The 23,128-nt window shown below is 39.1% G+C and overlaps 1 protein-coding gene across 4 annotated transcripts in view; it reads right to left on the reverse strand.

The window, feature by feature from the left end:
* Positions 1-23,128, reverse strand: part of SORCS1 (sortilin related VPS10 domain containing receptor 1) — a 502,497-nt gene that overhangs the window by 233,223 nt on the left and 246,146 nt on the right. For all 4 annotated transcript variants that reach the window (XM_027063022.2, XM_015082978.3, XM_027063024.2 and 1 more), the window contains exon 3: positions 1,830-1,929. In XM_027063022.2, coding sequence (XP_026918823.1) covers positions 1,830-1,929 — 100 coding nt within the window. The remainder of the gene's footprint in view (positions 1-1,829; positions 1,930-23,128) is intronic.

Here is a 23,128-nt window from a genome sequence, read left to right on the forward strand (position 1 = left end):
TGAGGGGAAGAAGGAATGTTCAACATACACCTCTACATCCGTGACGTTGACATTACTGAGCTATGCTGTTCAGTATTGGGACCATCAGCCACAGGTGGTTTTTTACATTTAAGTTAAAGCGAAATTAGATTTAAAACCCAGTTCTTCAGTCACACCAGCTATATTTCAAATACTCAATAGCCACAAGTGGTTAATGTCTCAGGTGGTGGACAGATTAAAGGCACATTGCTATCATTACAGAAAGGTCTACTGAACATTTCTATTTAGGGAGGATAGTCGCTACTATTACTTCTAATAATTATATGAAGGAGGAAGAGGCAGATGAGAAACAAATAATAAAGAGAAGACACTGATAAGAGCCTTAACTGTTCTGTCCTAAACACCTGAAATGCCTCATTTCATATGATAGTTACCACTATTCATATGAGACAGGAATTGGAATTACCCCTGTTTTAAATTCTATGACACTGCTTGGAGACATTAAGTAAATCACCATAGTTTATACACTTGTTAACTGGTTTAGCTGGGTTTGCATTCAAGCCATATGACGCCAGAGTCTATTTCCACTGCTTCTACTGAAGCACTTGAAATGCTTAGGGCCAGAGGGAATGTTACACTTGACAAAACTGGTTCTCAATCCTAGATACATACCAGAAGCATCCAGGGAGCTTGCTCAAAGTACAGTTACCTGGGCCCTAATCCAGAGCAATGGGGGTAAGACCAGGGCTTGCACATTTGGGAATCAACTAGTGCTTCGGATATGCAGCCAGAGTTGAGGAATGATGGTTGAGAGATGTTCTCATCTACCTCCCATAGTTCAGATAACAAAACACAGAACCTAGCCAAGGTCACTAACACTTAACTATTGACATATCTAAAGCGAGAACCTGGATATCAGTGCTACCATCATAAAAAAATATGGCTTATGACATTAATGGACAACAATTTTCTATTTCCGGATGGATACTGTTATTTCATGCAGTTCGCACAACACTTAGAAACTGTATGTCAGAATTCAGAATCTGACAATGCAAGTTTACAAACACCAAAGAATGGATGTGGTGCCGCTCTCTCCTCCTGAGACAAATAAGTCTTTATCATTTAAAAGCAAATGTTTTCTTCTTTGAGAAAGTCACATCTCTTTCAGAAAAGCAGATAAACCCTCTCACTAGGAGCAGTAAAATGCAGAGGCGACAGTATGGCTGACAACCAAGAAACCTGAATTCTAGTTCCTGTTGCACCCATAACTCTGCAATGGGGCAAAGCATTACCTTTCACTGAACCTTAATTTTTCTCATCTAGAAAATTAGGGTGCAGTTTATGACAATCTCCATGGTTCCTTCCAGCAGCACCTCCGTTCTGACATTTGTGTGCAGGCTGAACATACTTTAGAAATTAAATGCCCAACCTGCTACCAGAGGACACATTCACTTCAATTCTATTTAATTTACTCACGTCAAGGGAAAACAGGGGCACTTCAGAGGAAGACCCCACCTCTTTTTTCTATCTTGTCAAGGCTGCTTCTGATTCTCGTGACTGGTCGGAGCTCTTGCAAGAGACTCAGCAGCATCCACTCAAGGATTCCTTGGAGCTGCCTTTCAGAAATGGTAATGATATGCCTACCTCTCACCCTCCTACATTCACAGCTGTTGCTCTGGGAATTATGAGAAGTCAGACATTTTACCCCCTTAACATCTGTCAACTCATCTTTACACCTCTCCTCCCAGATTAATTGTAAAATCATGGATTTTTAGCTAGCTAGAGAGGCTAGCCAGCCAAGACACAAGTCACGTCATGAAGAAACAGTGCACCGAATATACATATCTTACCTTACGCTTGTTGGTAGGACACACGTAGAGATAGCTTAAAATTGTTTTCAACCCAACTTTATCATTCAGCTTCTCATAGGTTGTTCCATAATCAGTTGACCTATAATTCAAAAGGAGCATTAATGAGGACAGAAGTATACGTCACTTGGCTGCTTGTCAGTATAATGCATGTTTTACGTAGTAGAATGGCTCTCAGGAGGTTTCTAGATGATTCATGTAGTATATAATGATGCTTAATTATGTACACAGTGGCATCATGTGAGTGGTTAACATTTGCATTTAAATTGAATTGGTAAAAATTAAAACTCCATCTCTTTACTGCTCCTTAATGTACGTACTCTGCATAAAATATGTGGTTGGTTTTAAAAGATTAAAAGATGAGAGTGTCTCTTGAATTGACCACATAAATGAAGAGTTTTGGCAGATTTGACATTTTCAAACTTTTGCTTTATGTCTGGCACCGTGGAAAAGCAGGTTCTCATGATTTATCTACAAATCGTGTTTCCTTTCATGAGTCATAGAATATATGGTGGATCAGTCCCTTCAAAGGTCATTCAGTCTTTTCCTATTATTTAAGAGTAAGAAAACATCTTAATAATAAGTGAAATTTCACAATCTTATTTGGTGGCCTTTTCTGCTGTTAAGCAACCTTCAGCTGGGAGGACATTACTTCTTGGCACTGACCCTATCTATTTTGGAGATTCTCTCATCTTTATCTAGCCCTTGGTCAATAACTTATTAATTCTGACTGAATCAATAGGCTTTAATCACCTTCTCTATCAAAGTTTATTACATATTTCAGAATTGTAATCTTATTAGATCATTACAACCGCGTGCAGGAGGGAATATTATCTGTATTTCAAGTAAGAGGTTGACAGAATTTAAGTGACCTATTCAAAGAAAACAGCTGACAAATTGCCAGCTAGTATTTGAATCCAGGTGTTCTGGCCCTAGGTCCCGCATTACTTCTATTAAACCACAGTTTGTTTGTTTCTTTGTTTAAAATGAAGGAAACGTAATTTCCTCTTTGCCTTCCTTTTACATATAGGAGATTCCCAATTCATTCATTCACTCATTCATTTATTCATTCATTCATTCACATTTGTAGAACTAAAATGTACCAAACCTGTGCTATGTACCAGGGTGCAATACATTGCCCCACTTTCAAAATCTAACAACTTTATTTGAGAGGCAGAAATATAAGGTTATCATGTGTTAAGTTCAATGTTACAGACAAGAATTAACAAGGCTTAGGGGTGCCTGGGTGCCTTAGTCAGTTGAGCATCCGACTCTTCATTTCAGCTCAGGTTATGATCTCACTGTTTGTGAGATCAAGCTCCTGACAGCATGGAGCCTCCTTAGAATTCTCTCTCTTCCTCTCTTTCTGCCCCTCCCCTGCTCGTGCACGCTCTCTTTCCCTCTCAAAATACATAAATAAACATTTTTTAAAAAAGAATTAACAAGGCTTAGAAAATAAAGTTGGTGTAATTGGACACATAAAAATGTAGCTATTTTAATTAATCTTTGATATTAATAAAAGATACAAATCCCTACAGGTCATGAAGACTACATAGAAGGTGTTTGTGTTAACACCCGCATCATCACACATTAAGAACCCACCCTGGACCAGGCACTGGAGCAAGAAAGCTGTATACATGATCTTGGAATTAAGGAATTAACAATTTATTCTGGCTGGGGATCCAGGGCATTTTATCCCTAAAATTTATACACATATAAACTATATATATGTATATATATATACAAATATAATTGCATATATATAACTATATACTATATTTTAATATAAATATTATATATCTATATATAATCATATAATGTATTATATAATATTTATAATTCATAATATAAATCATAATTTGTTATATAATAAAATATCTATAAATATCATAGATACATTATAATGTATATCTATAATTATCTGTAATACCTATCTAATAATTATCTATAAATAAACATTATAGATATATTACTATATAACAAACTATATACTTTATATTATAAATTATAAATATTATATAATAATTAAATACAATTCTATAATAGTCAACACTTTATAGAGTTTAGATGATGCTCCAAATCAGTGAAGATTGGGGTATTATGTGAAGTTTCTTGGAAGAACTAATGCCCTTGAAAATGGAAAATGGGTAGAGCTTTAGGAAAGGGAAGTAATCAGAGCATGATGAACTAGAAGGCACCTTGTGTTACCCAAATAAATAACTGGCTTTCTTTTGGACCAGCCTGTTCTCTAGCCCAATCAAACAAACATTGGCTTGATAGCCAAGAATATGTGAAGAGCAATCAAAGCTTTCACAGATCTTATCCATGAACTACAGCACACTTCTTTAGATCTTCCTTCCATATTCATCTTTTTCCCCTGAAACTCAAGCTGATATGAAATTTCCTCCAGCTCTCTGAAAAACTTCTAAGACTGCTTTCTCCACTTGCCCAATCCTGGTGTTTGGTGTATCCACCCCCCCCCCCCCCAATCCTAACCAGGCCTTACTAGATCAACGTCATCTCTTTCTTAAGACTTTCTTGTCTCTAAAATGTCACTAGCCTTTCTCTAGCTCTTTTCTTCAGATTACTTCTTCTAATCATTATTTTGAACAATACTCACAAGTTAAGAACAAACAAATAGAGGCAAAATCTATCATGGGGGTGGCTATGCCAGGGGGACAGGGTGTGCTACACTGACAGGTGCTGCCTAGCCATAGGTGGACATCAGTAGGACAATGTTGGAGATGAGAGAACGGTTCAGTTTACTGGTGGGATAATGGAAATCGAGGCCAGAGAAGTAGGAATAAATCTATAGAGGGGCAATAATGAGTTTCTCATCATTTTTACCAACTCAACCCTTAAGATATTCAATGAATATGTTTACATTCAAAAAGTATACTTTACAGGGCAAATGAGGATGATCCCTTAAGGACACTACATGGACTCACTCATGTGTGTGTGTGTGTGTGTGTGTGTGTGTGTGTGTGAGAGAGTGTGTCTGTATGTGTGTGTTTAGCTGAAATCTCAATGTAACGGCAATAATAGAGTTACTAGCTTACATATACATTGGTAACCTTTTTTCAGAGAGTTTACAGTATGTTATTGGATATTTTCCTTTTATTATAACATCAGCAGTACAGATCCTTCAAGGTATCTGCCATTACTGTTTAATGCCATCTCTTGCCCCTTGATTTTTCAAAGCTCAGAAACTGAATAAAAATTTGTCAATTCTCAATTTCAGCAGAGCTGCATGTTTAGGCATTATGGCATCATGATAACTGATAGATGGAGAGAGGGGAAAAAATGATGCATTTCTACACACACAAAACAGGACATACTGGCAGGTGTTCAAGGTTGTCCCACAGAATTAGAAATAGATGGAGTGTTACATGTGTCCTGGGTAAAACTAACAATCAGCCAGGATAGATTGGTTCAAGGGTACATAAATAAAAATATTTACTATTTCCAAACCAACTGGTAAATACTTACTGCACTAAGTTCTCTGAGTAGCACTTCTGACAGCCTTACCACATGACCTCTCCCTTGGAGGCCTCCTAGATTTCCTCACAGTCCAGCAACCAAAAGATTGAAAGCTGGCACAGCCGAGGTCCTCAAGAAACTTGCTCAGCACTAAGATGAGCACCTGCTCTGATTGGTTAGTGCTCATGCCAATCAGACTGAGCCCTGGTGGAGGAGACAGTGACCTTGGAGAAGGCACTGCACCCTGGAAAGCAATTCCTAGTGCTCATCTGCAAACTCTCCTTCGTAGCTAACAGATGCTTACAGTTATCCTAACATGGTCAACAGTGGGGACTGCAGCCCCCTAGGGACCTGGGCTCTGAAAGAATGGATGAGAGACAGACAGTTGAGCAGCAGGCTGGCTGGTGAGCCAATATACTGGCTGGTAAATATTTTAAGTATCATTCCTAGCTATGAGGGAGAGGAGTGTTATCCAAGATCAAAAAAAAAAAAATTAGGAAATGCTTTATTAGGCAAAATTTAATGTTCCTTTACTTCAGAACATATAAATTTTATTATTCTCACACACATATATCTATTTTGCTAGTTTAATATATACTGTGAACCTCTTAAATGCATATTCCATGAAGCATTTTCCAAACATGTTTGATTACAGGATTCATTCTTGAAAGATAGCTAATTAAATTAGTGTTCTGAGCAACATGCTTTGGAAAAGCATATCAAAGGCAAAAAATAAAAAGCAAAAGATTATGAATCTTGGTTTTATAAGAAAAGGAGAACAATAAAAATATTTAAACAAATCAAATCTTCAGAGAAAAGTGCCAGCCTATGCTAATAATAAAGTGACTGCTGTTACAATATCCAAATTATAGAAAGAGCCTAAACGTCCATCAACTGAAGAATGGATAAAGAAGATGTGGTTTATATATACGATGGAATAATACTTGGGAATGAGAAAGAATGAAATCCTGCCATTTGCAGCTGTGTGGATGGAACTGGAAGGTATTATCCTGAGTGAAATAAGTCAGTCAGAGAAAAACAGGTATCATATGTTTTCACTCATATGTGGAACTTGAGAAATTTAACAGAAGACCATGGGGGAAGGGGAGCGGGAAAAAAAGGTACAAACAGAGAGGGAGGGAGGCAAACCATAAGAGACTCATAAGTAGAGAGAATGAACTGAGGGTTGATGGGGGGTCGGGGAGAGGGGAAAATGGGCGATGGGCATTGAGGAGGGCACTTGTTGGGATGAGCACTGGGTTTTGTATGTAAGCAATGAACCACGGGATCAACCCTGAAAACCAAGAGCATGCTGTACACACTGTATGTTAGCCAATTTGACAATAAATTATATTAAAAAATAATAATAAAATTTTAAAAAGTGACTGCTGCTGTCAAGGCCAAAAAAAAAAAAGTAATGTTAAAAAAATATAACACGCAGAGATGTATTTAAGATGCAATAGAAACGGCCTTGACTTCTCAACTTGTATCATTTTTTAAAACATTCCAAAACAATTTTTTTCAAGTTCTGTTTATAGGTTGACTTATATCCAGATGAAAAACAGGCTTTCTGTCAACACCTATGCTGTGCAAGAAAAAGCTGAAAACTTAAAAAAATAAGCATTCCAGGAAAGTAAATATGCAAGTGATTAAATCAAGGTGCCATTGGTTTTGCTTTTGATCCTTAATCCTTACACTACCTTTTTTGCAAACATCTCTTAAATAGTGACTTTTAGAGCATTTGAAAGTATGTCTTTATTTAAGTGTTTACTATATTCAAAGAGCTGAAATGAGTTTCCTTGATGGATGGAGAAAACACATTCAGTGTATGGCCCCGCCTACCTTCCCAGAGACCTTATGATCTCTTTCAGAGGGTAGTGTCCCATCACACTCAAAGAAGGTAAGGACACAGAGCATGACTAGTTTCCACAGAAGTGGTCGAAATAAAATGTGCGATTGTATTTCCTGTGCTATAATCTGATACCATCAAATGAGATAATAAATAAGCACCGAATCATTTGTAAACTAAATTAATCCCTAAAATCCATTCATTGTGCTGAACACAATGATGGGCATGTAATAGGCAATCTCTAAATGGCAGCTTTTGTTTATTTATCACTAATTTTTTCTTGATTGTTTTTGGTATTCTTTACCCAGTACTCACCAAAACCCATAACATGAACCCTCAAGAATCCTAGTCACAAAAAATAATTTAGATTTAGCTTTCTTAGAAAATATTCATGAAGTTACTACCATTAAAAAAATAGCATTTATTTATTTTTGGAAACAGAGAGAAACAGAGCATGAGCTGGAGAGGGGCAGAGAGAGAGGGAGACACAGAATCTGAAGCAGGCTCCAGGCTCTGAGCTGTCAGCACAGAGCCTGATGCTGGGCTGGAACCCACTAACCATGAGATCATGACCTGAGCTGAAGTTGGACGCTTAACCAACTGAGCCACCCAGGCACCCCTACAATTTTCTTAATGTTTATTTATTTTTGAGAGAGACAGAGACAGAGACAGAATGCGGGTGGGTTGGGGCAGAGAGAGAGGGAGACACAGAATCTGAAGTAGGCTCTAGGCTCTGAGCTGTTAGCACAGAGCCCGACACAGGGCTCGAACTCACAAACTGCGAGATCACGACCTGAGCTGGAGTCGGACGCTCAACTAACTGGGCCACCCAGGCACCCTCCCTACCATTTTTAAATGTAACCAAATCTAGTCTATCATATTTCAGAGGTTATGTGTGCTAGTAGCTTTGTGTGGGCCTCAAATTGGAGAAGGGTAAGAATTAGAATTTGGAAGTGAAAGATCCCACACTCTTCTATAATAACTGTTCCAGGATTTCCACTGTTGAACGGACTATTATGCTTAGGAAACCTAATAAGGAACAAAAATGAGTGTTTATCGGGTGCTTAAAATGTGATCTAAGCTCTTCACATGCAGAATCCCATGAGATCGACACTGATACTAATCACATGTTACAGATAAGGAGAATCCAGGAGTAGAGTCAAACTGCTTAATGCCAGAGAATTTGGAAGATGACTTCTAACTTAACTCCATGCTGTACTGCCTCTCTCAAAAGCCACAAAAGAAAAAGAAAACGTATTTACAAAAGTTGGCTTAGCATTTCTTTGTAAAAGGAATATGAACTCAAAATCTTTGAAGTTACATGGTGCAGACCAAAACCTGGCTTTTCTTCATATCAGGTAAAAGGACAGAGGGCCAGCCAGAGAGAACTGATCTTAAGAAAAGCATAAACTGCAAACTGGTGCAGACACTCTGGAAAACAGTGTGGAGGTCCCTCAAAAAATTAAAAGTAGATCTACCCTATGACCCAGCAATAGCACTGCTAGGGATTTACCCAAGGGATACAGGAGTGCTGATGCACAGGGGCACTTGCACCCCAATGTTTATAGCAGCACTTTCAACAATAGCCAAACTATGGAAAGAGATAAATGTCCATCAACTGATGAATGGATAAAGAACTGTGGTTTATATACACAATGGAATACTATGTGGCAATGAGAAAGAATGAAATCATGCCATTTGCATTTGCAGCTGTGTGGATGGAACTGGAAGGTATTAGGCTGAGTGAAATAAGTCATACAGAGAAAGACAGATACCATATTTTTTCACTCTTATGTGGATCCTGAGAAACTTAACAGAAGACCATGGGGGAGGGGAAGAAAAAAAAAAGTTAAAGAGGGAGGGAGCCAAACCGTAAGAGACTCTTAAAAACTGAGAATAAACTGAGGGTTGATGGGGGGTGGGAGGGTGGGGAAAGTGGGTGATGGGCATTGAGGAGGGCACCTGTTGGGATGAGCACTGGGTGTTGCATGGAAACTAATTTGACAATAAATTTCATATTAAAAAATAATAAAAATAAAATAAATAAAATAATTTTCAAAATAAAAAAAAGAAAAACATTAAAAAAGCCTCTCACAATGATAAGAGAAGGTATGTCTTTCATCCACCCTAGCTCCTAGTAAGGTTAGAAAAATGGAAAAAGTAAGTGGGCCAACTTGTTAATTATTTGACGATGTCTCAGGAAGACTACCAAGATGTCATAGCTTAAGAGAAATATTAAATACTTGGAGTCAAACAGAAGTGGACACAGAAACTCAGTAGCTGAGTAACCAGTCAGTGCCTGGTTTCCTGAACAAATAAACTTCAGACTTCCTTTGGACAAGTCATATTTACTTATTTATCTAACAAGTTGGTGATAGAATAGATGTCTAACTCTTAATCTCCCTGCCTTCTCTGCCTGCCCCTGCCCTCGCCCACTCCAGCCTTGTTATTCCATGTATCTGGAAAGCTCTTTCCCCAAACGGCCCCTCATTTCTTTCTGAACATCAGTCATCCTGTATCAAATAGCATCTTCCCACACCCCCAGCACACTCAATCCTCCCTGGCCTCTTTTATTTTCTCTCCATAGTATTTATCCCCATCTGATAGATTTCTACTTACTTTTTTATTTTCTGTCTTCCCCCACCAGAATGAAAACTCCATGAGAGTAGAAAAGATGTCTTTTTTGTTCACTTCTGTCTTCCTAGCTTTCAGAGGAGTGCCCCAGACACATCAGGCACTCATAATTTGTTCTTGACTGACCGGCTGACTCAGTGGAAGCTTGCTCCTCTTGTGTGGTCAGTTGGACTTCTACTGAGTCAAAATTAAGAAGCTTGCATAATCTGGCCAGGGTGCTGCAGTCCTGCTATTAACAGAGTCAATCAGCTGTGTGGGGTACCATGGGACCTGCATTGGGAGCATGTTCTATGCTCTTCTACTTGTTAATTAAGAAGCGCTTGGCTAGCATCTTAGACTACTTGAAGTGCTAGAAGGGCAGGGGGCTTATGTTTGGTCAGCCCCAAATCTCCAGGACTCAGGACACTGCTGGCACATCAGGTGTCTTCTCCATATGGAAGGTGAATGAATGCATGAAGCCTGATGGACACTCAATGAACCAAGGATGAGTCAGACTACTTCTTCAAAAAGCTTTAGAAAGTATCCAAATAACCTGACCTCCTCCTCCTCTCCCTTCAGACCCCAGAGAGGTAACATGCCCTATCCCAGACCCATCAAGCCATACTTCCAAGGTCACAAAGCAAAGACTTGAGCTGTAGAGGGAAGCCTGGGGACAGGAAGCAAGGAAGCATAGGAGCATTACCCAAATCGGTGCCAATGAGATATCCTGAAAGTGGAACAACATTCACCTCTAAATCAAGCAGCTGCGGCTTCTGTGTTTTGTTTCTTTCCTAAAATCATTAAGAGCAGCCACTTTCATTGCTCCTCATGCATTTGGCGGCATAAAAATAGCTTCCAAAGCCAAAGGCACATTGGCTGCATCGCAGACACTGCTCCTTAATAACTTAGGATGCATGAGGTTAAAGCAGTGAGAATAATTTAGGGTTTGGAAAATGTTTGCGAGTGAGTCGACATTTAAATAACTTCATTATCATGCATTGACAGATTTTTTTAACCTGTCAGTGCAACTGATATTTCTATTACCACGTTATAACAAACCCCTGCACATTTTAAATACAGTCACCAGATTCCATTAGTCTACCCACTGTCAAGAAAATATCTCCAAATCCATTTTTCATAATACCTCAAGAATATAATAGGCAATCTACATCAAACGATGACGTGGACCTGAAGGAAATTGTCTCCTGCTTTCTAAGGATTCTGCCGTGAAATACGTTTGCCTGTCAGCCTAAACGTATAATTTAAACGTGCTGCTGAGACGTTATGGTACATCCTGAGCTGAACAAGCTTCCCTCTGTTTCTTGGATACCCTGAGTTTCTCAGGTTAATTGGCAGAGTTAGAGAGAAGGGGGTTAAATAGTAGATTTAGGGACAGGAACAGCAGCGTGCTATAAAGATATTTCCACTCTGCCAGAGGTCATGGGATTTCCAATTTATTTTGATCTGGAATTTTTTTTAAAGTTATTTTTTAAATGTAAGGGATGGGTACCTTTGTGTCCATAAGGTATAAAAGTTCTTGCTCATCTTTTTGGTCTTTCGGTGCCATTGTCTTCTTTTCCTTGTGGGATTATCACATTGTGTTCCTGAAGTTTCTTTCTAGCCACACAGGGTAGTTGAGGTAAGAACCCGGAATGCATTTCAATGTGACTCTATGTATCACGGAAAGGAAAGGGCGGCGATGTAGTAAACAACACATTTCCACACATGCTTCTGCTGGGGGTAATAAGACCGTTGGTCTATAACACAGCGAACACCAAATATAGGGGTGACTTTTACCTCTGAAATATCTTTAGATTCATCTTTCGAGCATAAAAATAACTAAAATTTGAATTTTAGCTACTTTAAGTTGTCAGGTAACACTGATACCTGGATCTCTATTTTGGCTATATATTGTATTGAAACTATCAATGCTCACAGTTTTCTGTGTTAATGTAGACTGTGCTCTCCAAAGGCAGGAGTAGTTCGTATTTACCCTTTCAACCTTCTTTGTGCCCATTTCTCTTTTCAAGGCTGGATTCAAACATCCTTCCTTCACTGAACTTTCTCACATCCCTCTGCAGAACGGAGCTCAGACTCAACTGAACATCTCCTATATTGTTTCTATATTCTGCCATATATAACCTTGTCTGGTTCTCCTCTCCCCATCTGATACCACCGACTAGAGAGCACAGTTCATTTATACTTACTCTTGTGTCTCTCTGCAACATGAGAGCTACTTCTTGAAATCTAGAACGGGCTCAAATCATGTTGCTGAGTGAATTGAACCCCACCTCTCTTAAATGTTCTCCCGTCTTATCAGAAAATATAATTGGAGAAATTCCACATTTGGTTTTTGTATTTCTTTTTGGAGGGTAAGGGGGCAAGGAAATTTCCGGGCTACCACACCCTGAGTTTATGTCAGGCAAGAGTCATTAAGAGACATAAATATAAGAGAATTTAGGGGCTTACTTAGGAAGAACTCACACAAATGTGTACATAGAATGTATTATGCATTATTAATGTATTCTGTATAAATATGGCAATGGAAAACATAATATATATTTATTAGTTACACAAAGATAAATTTAGGAGGGGAGGCATGTCTGTTCAGCTTTACCGAGGGCTCTCTCTTCTGATAGGACCCTAATCCTCAGGCATTTCTGATCCATTGCACAGGGCATCTATCCTCATGCTGAGGCCACATCTTCACAGGCCGCATTACCACACACTCATAACTACTTGCCAAATTGCTTATGAATAATAATACTGAACACTGACTGAATGCTGAAAACGTACCACACTCTGGCTGAGCACTTTACAAGGATTGGCTCACTCAGTTCTCATGGCACTCCATGAGTTAAGTACTGGTATGATTTACATCTTATGGACGAGGAAATCAAGACTTAGAGAGGATGACTGACTTTCCCAATGCTACATGGCAACAGAGCCCGATTCAGACCCAGGCAGTGAGTCCCCAAAGCCAGCATGCTTAACACAAAGATGTAGCAGCTTATGCACTGGAGTTGTGCTCTTTCTAAGGAAGATAGTCTGGGGGAGAAAAAGAGATGGGATTTCCCAGTGAAGCACACGGAGCTTAGGTCACCTGCCTCTCACACAATCAACCACCACTGTATAATCTCCGCCAGTTATCATCCTCAAGTCAATTTTGTGTTTGAATAAGGACCCCTTAGCCCAAGCATGTAATAAACTAAGACTCCAGAGGTATTGATGGTACCAGGGGCCACTGTGGACTTTCGCCCTGGTTGTGTAGAGTGTCAGACAGGAAATGGCACGTATGTGTGTGTGTGTGTGTGTGTGTGTGCGTGCACACACACATATGTATATATATCGCTTCTTTTACCAACCATCCTTGTCAGTAAAAGAATTTGAGCTGCAATTGCTTATTGTCACATGTGATTTCTGCCAGAGTGCTTTACTCTCGTACATGACACACTGTTTTGCTAAAGAAGCACTGTATCTGTCCTGCCCTGGGAATATGCAAACTTTAGTAAATGTTTCATTCATTGTGAATGAAGCCAATGTTACTCGGTCCTCCTAGCCCTTCAATCAGCACATGCGTACGAAACTTGTGAAAAAAATGTATTCTGGAAGCCTAAGCAGCTACACATTTAGCAGTGACAATGGGCTTGACTTGATTCCCTGATATGAAACGATCCAATTATCCTGAGGTGTGAGTTGTTCTCTGGGTGTCATGGTCTAGGGTCAGATTGTCAGGTTTTTTGTTTGTTATTTTGTTTTGTTTCCCCCCCCCCCCCATAGATGGAAGGAACTGCAGCCTCACATGATGGTGCATAACTGAGCTCTTGCCACCTTCAGTATCCTAACCGTTAAGTGACTGAGAAATGAATGAGTGCTTCTCCATGTGTAATTGGAGAGGACTGGACTAGCTGATCTCTAGCCTTGTTTTCTAACATTCAAGAATTCCTGTAGTTGGAGGAGTATGGGGGAACTCTGATCCATAGAGGAGCCAACAACATACTTCTGAGAAGTAAAGCTTAGAGAAAACTCTCATCCCCAAATTGTAGGAGACAGCCAGGGGTTGGAGTGTTAAGATGGAGGTATATCCTTCGCCTGTTATATCTTGTCTATTTTCTTTTTAGTTTCTTCAAAAGTGAAATGACTGAGCCTGGTCAGAAAACATAGTTTGTTCATTGTTGCATATCATTGCAGTATAATATCACCATTTTTTTTGGGGGGGGGTCCTTGTTACCTTCAGGAGAACTAAAAATGCTACACTGTTAGAACTTCAATAAGGTCTTAGAGATGATTTCATCTCTATTCAATGATTTCCTTCCTTCTTTCCTTCTTACCTTCTTTCCTTCCTCCCCCTCCTTCTTTCTTTTCTTTTCTTTTCCTTTTCTTTATTCTTTTCTTTTCTTTCTTTCTTTTCTTTCTTTCCCTTCCCTTCCCCTCCCCTCCCCTTCCCTTCCCTTCCTTTCCCTTCCCTTTCCTTTCCTTCCTTCCTTCCTTCACAGTGGAAGAGTTTAAGCCCTATTCTATGCATTCAACAGATAGGGAACTATCCTCATTGAAACACCTGTGGTCTGTCCCAACCCATCAAATCTCTTCACACACACACACACACACACACACACACACACACCCTAGTCTCCCTGTTTTACTAACTCTTTAACATTTTCAAACAACTTCTGGGGATCAATAAAGGAGTTTCCACACAGTGGAATAAGCCCAGCCTTATGATTCTGCAGACAAAGGAGCTAAGAGTCAGGAGTAAAGCAAGTCAAGCATTCATGAAGAGGTCATGAAGAGAACCCAGGTTTTCTGATTCTCATACCAAGACACTTCTCAGAATTACAGGTTATCAAATATGCAAAAGTACTTTAATCTCATCAGAGAAAAAAAATCACTTTACAAAGCCTATCCTTCTTAGCATCACTTAATAGTGCAAGGAAGGGACATAATATTATATGTGAAAAAGCTGATTCTCCCCCAAAACAAAACAAAGAAACAGAGGCTTAGATGTTTAAGAAACTTATACAACTGTACTTTGGAATCATACCAAATTGATTATTATGATTACATTTGGGAAAGGGAGCAGAACTAGAGCTAGAGTCAATCAAAGAGGATATTAAAAAAATTTAAATTACATACAATCCTTACAAAGAAAGTACTCCAGTGTCCCTCATGGAATAAACAAACACAAAACCCAGAAACACTTCAATCACTGATGTGTACTCTGTCCAGTCTGCCTGCAGTGATATATAACTGACCCACAAGCAAAATCCCTTCAACAAAATCTGGATGGTCCAGTTTACTGGGGATGGACTTTTAACCTATGCTATTACTCCAGACCACACTGACATCCACAAGCACCCAGGAGAATTTCCAGGTCCCACTTCCCTCAGATTTTCTGATTTTATTTAAAAAGCAAAGTAATCTAGGAAAAACTGGCAGTCCCATCCATGATCTTAAAATAGCCCCTTCCCTGAATTCTTACATACTATAAATTAAAACACTCACATCCTTCTTGGCTCACATCTTTCTGTAGCACTGATGGTACCTGAATGCTTGGTAACAGGGGCTACAAAATGTTCACCAAAAGTCCAAAACTGATTCCTCATAACCAGGCATAATGTGTAGCTACCATGAAGTTAATCTAATTATTAGAAATAGTATAGCAAGCAATAAAGTGCCATGGTCCATTCATTCACTCAAATAACAATTATTTGGGTGATGTTGTGTCTCCCATGTTCCAGGCCTCGTTCTGAGCCCCGGAAATAAAAGAGACAAACGAAGAAAAAAATACAAAATTGCTAAAATTTTGTGGAGCCTAAATTCCAGTGGGGAGAGACAGATTATAAACATATATGCAAACGTATAAATTTTCAATTGACGGTAAATACCATGAAGTAAAATAAGAGAGTTAGGAGGACAAAGAATGAACATGGCATGTGCTACTTTACATAGAAAGTCCTCTTTGATAAGGCATTTGAGAATAAATCAGAATCATAGAAGGTGGGCAGGTGTATATGTTGAGAAAGAGTGTTACGAACAGTGAGGAAAAACAAGTACCAGGGCATTAAATGAGGTCCGAGTACATGACTTGGAAAGGAGGTGAGCACGTCTACAGCAAAGGCTATAAACAAGGAGGAGAGTGCTAACACAGTTGGCCCCTCATGAAGATGATAGCACCTAGAACACACTGAGCCTTGCATGCCATGGTAAGCTTTTGGAAGGTTCCGTGAAGGGCAAGCATTATATTACTAACATTTTCATAGAACAAAGGTTCTGGATTTACACTTGGGAGCTTAGTGTCCCTGTCTGTATAAAGGGTCTATAAATGCTATCTGTTTCTCATTGGATTGTTGGAAGGGTCAGAGAAGATGCTTCCTGAAAAGTTTTTGGTGTAGCAAGAAATCCTTTTTCAATGCAAGCGGTTATTATTGTGGTTGGTGGTTAGTTTCAGAGAATTTGCTTCCAAGGAACAGAGTAAGGAGATATAATCTGAAGCTGCAAAGGACGAAAATTATATAGAGTATAATAGATCACTGACTTAGAACAACTTATCTTAAATCCTGAAGGAAGAAAAAAAAACAAAGAAAAATGTAAAGGGAAGTGAGATGCAGCACGGTTTCTTAAAACAGATCATTTTTAGAAGATATTCAGCAAGAAAAGGATGGGACCTGTGTAATTTGTAGGTTGGACTTTAGGGAATCAAACACTTGAAAGCAGGTTTTACCCTCAAAAAACATCAAAAAACACTGCTTGCTGCAGCTGAGAGGGTGGCATATTATTCTGGAACACTCAAATTAGTTCTGGATGGAACTTACGCCTGATACCCTAACCCAGACTCTTCCTAAAATATTTTGGTCCTATAACTTCTTATTTCTCAACCTCCAATGCCACCCAAATTAATTTTCTACACATAGCCCTGCTTTTTACATTCCTACTTCTTCACATTGTAATTTTCTCATTCTCTCAAAAATAATGTCCTCTAATTCACCTCCATTAAGAACCATTTTCAATTTTCAATAGCTGGCTCCCGTTTCTAATTGCACCAATAACTCCTTCAACTCAAGGCCTTTACTCTTCTCTCACTTCAGAACACTTAGTGTTTATACGCCTACCTTACAAGAGAAGCAATTAAGGGTCACCCTTCCAAGAGGAGTCCACGCCAGGGCTTGTCATAGTAATGGGCGCTGAAGTTGCCAATGCAGGCTTTGCCAGTGACCTGCTGAGTGACCTTGGGCAAACTGCCCAACATCTCTGGGCTGTTCTTTAATAATGCTGATTGACCTCACAAGGTTGCTGGGAGGAATCACTAATCAACCTTATTGTGAAACACTTAGTCAATACAGAGCACTTTATAAATATTTACTAATATACAATGAGCTCATGGCATCTGAGAGCCAAAGAATTTGCATAATCTGAGAAAATGCTATCTGGACTCCACAATGACAGTCAACGTTGTGTCTGAAATCGTTCTTTTCTCTTAAATATAAGTCTGCTGGCATTTGGGGATGGTCTAGGTTTCCTACTGTTAGTGATAGGAGTGAATCAGATCAGTGAGGCTTTAGTTACCTATCAAGCAAAAAAAAAAAAAAACAAAAAAAAAAAACAAAAAAAAAAAAAACCCAAGAAAAAACAACAGTGATTCTAGCCCATTAAAACAGTAAAAGTATATAACACTTCTATAATAACATATGTGTACAACTGAGCTTATCAGACAACAAAGCAGATGACTTGTGGACAATATATGACAGACAATGTGCTGGATACTGGGGATAAAATATTCAATAAAACCAGCAAGAATCTTGGGATGCCTGAGTGGCTCAGTCTGACTCTTGATTTCAGCTCAGGTCATGAACTCATGGTTTGTAAGATCGAGCCCAGCATCAGGCCTCAGGATGACAGCACAGAGCCTGCTTGGGATTCTCTCTCCCCTGCTCTGTCTCTGCCCCACCCCAGCTCATGTGCATGCATTCTCTCTCTCTCTCCCTCTCAAAATAAACAAACTTAAATTACAAAAACAAAACAAAACAAGAAAGGATCCTTGTTTCAAGGAGCGTGCATTTTAGCATAAGAGGCAATCAATCCCAGGAAGAAGATTATTTGATATTTTTTTATTGTTTATATAAGTTCTCGGATGAAAACAAAACTGGGTATTGCTATTAAAAAAGTGACAGCCTGGTGACTACTGGATGACCTTGGAAGACCTCTCTGGGCAGATGACTTAAGCTGCGGAGGGAAATGGCCGTACATTTGAAGCAGAACAAATGACAGGTTCAAAAGCCTTAAGGGATATTCAAGGGACCAAAGAAAGTTGTGTGGTTATAGCTTCTAGACGGTGATGAGTAGAGAGAAGCAGGCAGAGACTAGATTATGCAAGGCCTTCCTTGGAGTATAGCATAAGAATTGTGGATTTTCTCATTTCTGAGATGGGAAAGCATACAAAGGATTTGCTCAAAGATATGTCAGAACCTGACAACAGTTTTTAAAAGGTAATTTTGACTGCTGTTTGTAGAACAAACTCGAGGATGGCAGAAGTAGGAAAAGCAGGGAGTCCAGCTGGGGGATAAGGATGGCTTGGACGAAGGACTTCAGTCAGGAGTCATCCTTGGGCTTCATTTGTCAGTGGGGAGTATTTGAAGGTCATCATCAACTTATCAACTGCACCAAAATACAGTAACTTAACAATGATTTCTATTAACAATTTATAATAATTTCGATTTATTCTTTATAACATTTTCTAGTTACAATAATTTCTTTGGTTCATGCTCTTTTTATCATAACACCGAAAGTATGTGAACCTTCCTTTTCATTTAGGACTGGGTAATTCCTGTGATTTCTGATTATAGATACACTGTAGGGGATGTGGCTTCTTTGACATTGAAGGCGCAGTTTTTATACTCAACATGAATAATTCAGGAGTATATTAGTTGTGCTTTATTATTATAGTTTACTTCAACTTGAACTATAGTTTAAGAGTTATGGACTTTTTTTTTTTTTAATCAGCAGAAGCTCATCCATCATGTTGCATCCAAGGGAGCTACCAAGTTATAAAATTTGCTATTTATAGCAACTATTGTGATTCAAAATGAGAATCAGTATCTTGTTCCCCTGCCATCTAACCTTAGGTCAAGCACAGGATCTACAGATGGAATTTGATGGAATTTTACAGGAAGTGAAATGAAAGCACAGAGCTGGAGATTAATACCTGAGCAAGTGCTCAAGGGAATGCACTCTCTGGCTTCCTCCCAGAAGAAAAATGGTCAGCCACGTGGATCGTGTGTCAAAACTACACAGAGGGGTGGCGGAGAAATGACAGACAGGATGCCCCAGCATTTCCACATCATGCATGAGCCTAATTCTCTCAAAATGAAGGATGATCTCCCCAAAATTCTGTTCAGAGACTGCCTTGGAAAAGAAGTCTCCAGGACTCGTTGAATCTTTAGCTCTTTCTTGAGCATCATTTATGTGGTTAGCTGTGAGCTATATTTCCCTCCCACATTGCAATGTAATTTCTTGTGGCTCCTGAAAATACCACCACCATCAGCACCCATCCTTGTACCCAAAGATGTGGTACTTTCATATTATTAAGAGGGTTTTCTAGAGCAAGCATCCCGTGGACAGAGACTGTGCCTGTACAGTGTCCTCTGCATAGCACCTGGCATAAGGACTTCAGTAATTAGGCATTTGCCAAGTTTTTTCTTACAGTGATGAGGCTAATGAGAATCGGTTACTATTTTCATATCTCCGAAGACATTTCAACCCTTGTTTGCTTTAAAATGTGTTTGAAAATCCTGAGATCTTTTCTTTTTGCCACAGCTGGGATTTTATACAAATTATCAACAATAACCAATCTTCCCTAAAACCCAGGGAAGAAAACTCAGGTTCTTAATGGGCTGTAGGAGAAAATTCAAACATCAATCTATTTTTGAAGAGATAATACTCTAGTCAAAAAATGGATAGAGCCCTCAGAAAACCATAGGCAAAGTTTGGTGAGCAGTGGAAATTAAGTATTTGAATATTTGATCTACTCATCATGAGACACTTTTGGGACCTTCTGGACAAGAATTTTGGAGAAGGACACGGGAATCTGCAGATTCTCGAAGAATCCAGTCCCTCTGGAAAGCCAACTTCATCTTGCAGTTTCAAGAACTTATACCCTAAAGATGAACCATCTGCTACATGCAGAATCCTGCTCTGGTGCTGAGGTACAGGGAACAGAAGCAAAGGGAGAGGGCATGCCTGAAAAAAGCAGAGGCTTCTTCCATAGCATCTGGCAAGGTACTCTTACAGACAGACTTTCCTATTTACAGATAATGCAAGTGAGGCTCCAGCAATTAAGGGAACCTGTCCATACCTAGACAACTGTAAATGGGTAGAACCTGCTTTCAAATGTCAATCTGTCTGACTCCAAAGTCCATACTTGTAACCTCTATCTTACATTCTTTCTGTAACACACTGCCCAAGAATGAACTGAATACTGCAGGTCTGACCCTCATTCCTTGTCTATGCATGTCCCTATGGTGTAAGTGGCCAGATTGTATGATACTTAGTGAAATTGTTTTTGAGGAGCTATCTTTCCTTTCCTTGTCTCCTTTCCTCTCCTCTCCTACCCTCCCCTCCCCTGCCCGCCCTCGCTTGCTTGCTTGCTTGCTTGCTTTCTTTCTTTCTTTTGAACAAGTAGGGGAGGGGCAGAGAGAGAGAGAGAGAGGGGCAAGAGAGTCTCAAGCAGGTTCCACTTTGAGCACAGAGCCCAATGCATGCTCAATCCCATGACCCTGGGATCATGATTTGAGTGGAAATAAAGAGTTAGACACTCAACCAACTAGCTACCCAGGTGCTCCAACAGAGCTTCTTTTAAAGGTCCAGAGAGAACCAGCCAGTATTTCCAAGCTGTAAAATTTCCCTTCTCACTCTGCTAGTGTTTCTCATCTGGGGTGTCATCATCTGTTAGGGGACCCTTTGTAATTTTTGGATGTTTTAGAATTGTCATAATGATTGGGGGGATATAGGACATGGGCCTAGAGATGCTAGATACTGTCATACATCATTTTCAAATATTTTACTAGGCTTTCCTATAGCTGGAAAAATATCTCTACTGTCAAACTCCATGTACATATGAACATATATATTTTCGAATTTTTAATATATACTAAATTTTACAGAATCTGACTCCCATTTAACTCAAGGGAATTCTTTTCATTCTTTTTCAAAATTCTATTGGGAACTTTTCCAAGAGTTGTTCACAGTTTCTTAAAATCACATGCTGCTCATGGAACTTGGATCCTCACCATTTGTATCAAGCTTTCATCATACTCTTCCTGTGGACAGTTTCTAATAGTGTAGGCTCTATAGTCTTACATTTTAAAATACATGAAAAATATATTCATTTATTAAACACAATACTTCTTTTATCTTTATATTACAGTTAGACAATTTTTTTAATTAAATTTTAATGATGTATGTGGATGTGGTAGGCAGACTTTTGCCTCCCTCTCCAAAGATGTCCTTCCCTAATGAATATGTTAGACTAAATGACAAAAGGAACGTTGCATACGTAATTGAGATTACTAATCAGTTCACCCTAAAATGGGGAGTTTATCATAGATTATCTGGATGGACCCAGTACAACCACATGTGCTTTTAAAGTCAGGGGGTGGTGGCAGAAGACTAAGCCATAGAGTAAGCCTGAGAAGGATGCCAGGTGCCACTGCTGGACTGAACGTGGAAAGACCATGTGTGAAGACATGTGGCCTGTCTCTGGACACAAAGAACAGGACCAGATGACAACCAGCAAAGAAATAGTGACCTCAGACCTTCAGCCTCAGGAACTGGATTTGTCAATAACCTGACCATTAACATGGATGAGAATGTTATCCCAGATACCCCAGGTCTGAGTGGATGAGAATGTTATCCCAGATACCCCAGGTCTGAGCCTAGCCAGGCGATACCTTAACTGTAACCTTGTGAAACCCTCAGCAGCAAACCAGCAGAGTTCACCTGGACCTCTGATCTACAAAACTGTGCTTTGTTAAACTTTAAGTTTATGATAATTTTTTTAGGCAGCAATAGAAATCTAATAGAGTTTCATGGGAGATATTAGTTTTAATAAGATTGATAATGATGGCACTTGGTGGCTAAGAGTTTGGAATTCAAATTGTAATGGGTATCCTTATTTGGACCCTAAGACAGATACTGATCAGGCTCCCAATGACGGTCCAAAATGAAGTCTTCGTGTGCAAGAGTTCCATTTTACTAGTTATATAAGCATGCTCTATTCTTCCTGACAGAATTATAAAGAGCCAGCCATATTGCAGTTAGAAATATTAACTAGACTAGATTTGGAACTAAAGAACAACAAGGTAATCTTTTTTATGTAAAAAAATAAAAAAAGAAAGAAAAACTATATCTATAAGCTTAATTAGGAAAACAGTTCAAAGTTGAGGAGTTCCTAAATCATAGGTCATTGAGGGGCATTAAACGGCCAATTCTCTAAAGGACAATCTGCCTGATATTTATGACAGAGGGTGGAGGAAGGAAGCCTGCTAAAACTTCAGATTCCTGGGTCTCTTCCCCAGAGCTTTTAGTCCAACAGGTCCTAGAAGTATTCAGGAATCTTTAACTTCAAAAGTTTCCTAGATTTGGAGCAATCTACTTTGAGAAAGGTTTAGAGTGTTTAAAACTCTACAGGATAAACAAAGAGGAAGCTAACAAACAAGTAGAAGAAAGAAAATGGAACAAAATATCAGAATTCCTCTTTGCATCAGTGCACAGAATCTGATGCTACTTTGAAAACCAAGAAGTAGCTCCACTTTCCAAAATAGAGTAAATCCCTTCAAAAAGGACAGAAAGGACCAACTGGGAAGAGAGGGGCTATGATGGTCCAGTGGAACTGCTTAGGCTTTGAAGATAGCTAGACCTTTATTCATAACCTGAGTGGTTCACTCACAAGATGACTACAAGTAATTTTTCCAACTTCGTCAAGTTTTAATGTCTTTCCCTACAAAATGAGAATGGTACCTAGACCTTAGGGTGGTAGTGAAGATTAAAAGAATTATTATCATTTTGGCACACTGTGCCAATTTAATAAATATCTATTCTTCTGTCTGCTCTCTGTTGGAGACAAAAATTCCAAGGGTGATAAATATATTTTAAACTGACTAGTCCCCACCCCTGGTCTTTAACCTTTTCAGAGAGCAGGACTTGCATCCCATTATTTTTAAAGGCCAGAAAAGGAAATTCATTAACATCTCTTAGTCATTTGTTCCAGTAACTTCATTTATATTAGGAATGTCTTCTTCAGATCCCATCTAATAAAATTCATGCCTATGATCCATCCACAACTTAT

Source organism: Acinonyx jubatus, chromosome D2, assembly GCF_027475565.1.
Source record: "Acinonyx jubatus isolate Ajub_Pintada_27869175 chromosome D2, VMU_Ajub_asm_v1.0, whole genome shotgun sequence".
Classification (NCBI taxonomy): Eukaryota; Metazoa; Chordata; class Mammalia; order Carnivora; family Felidae; genus Acinonyx; species Acinonyx jubatus.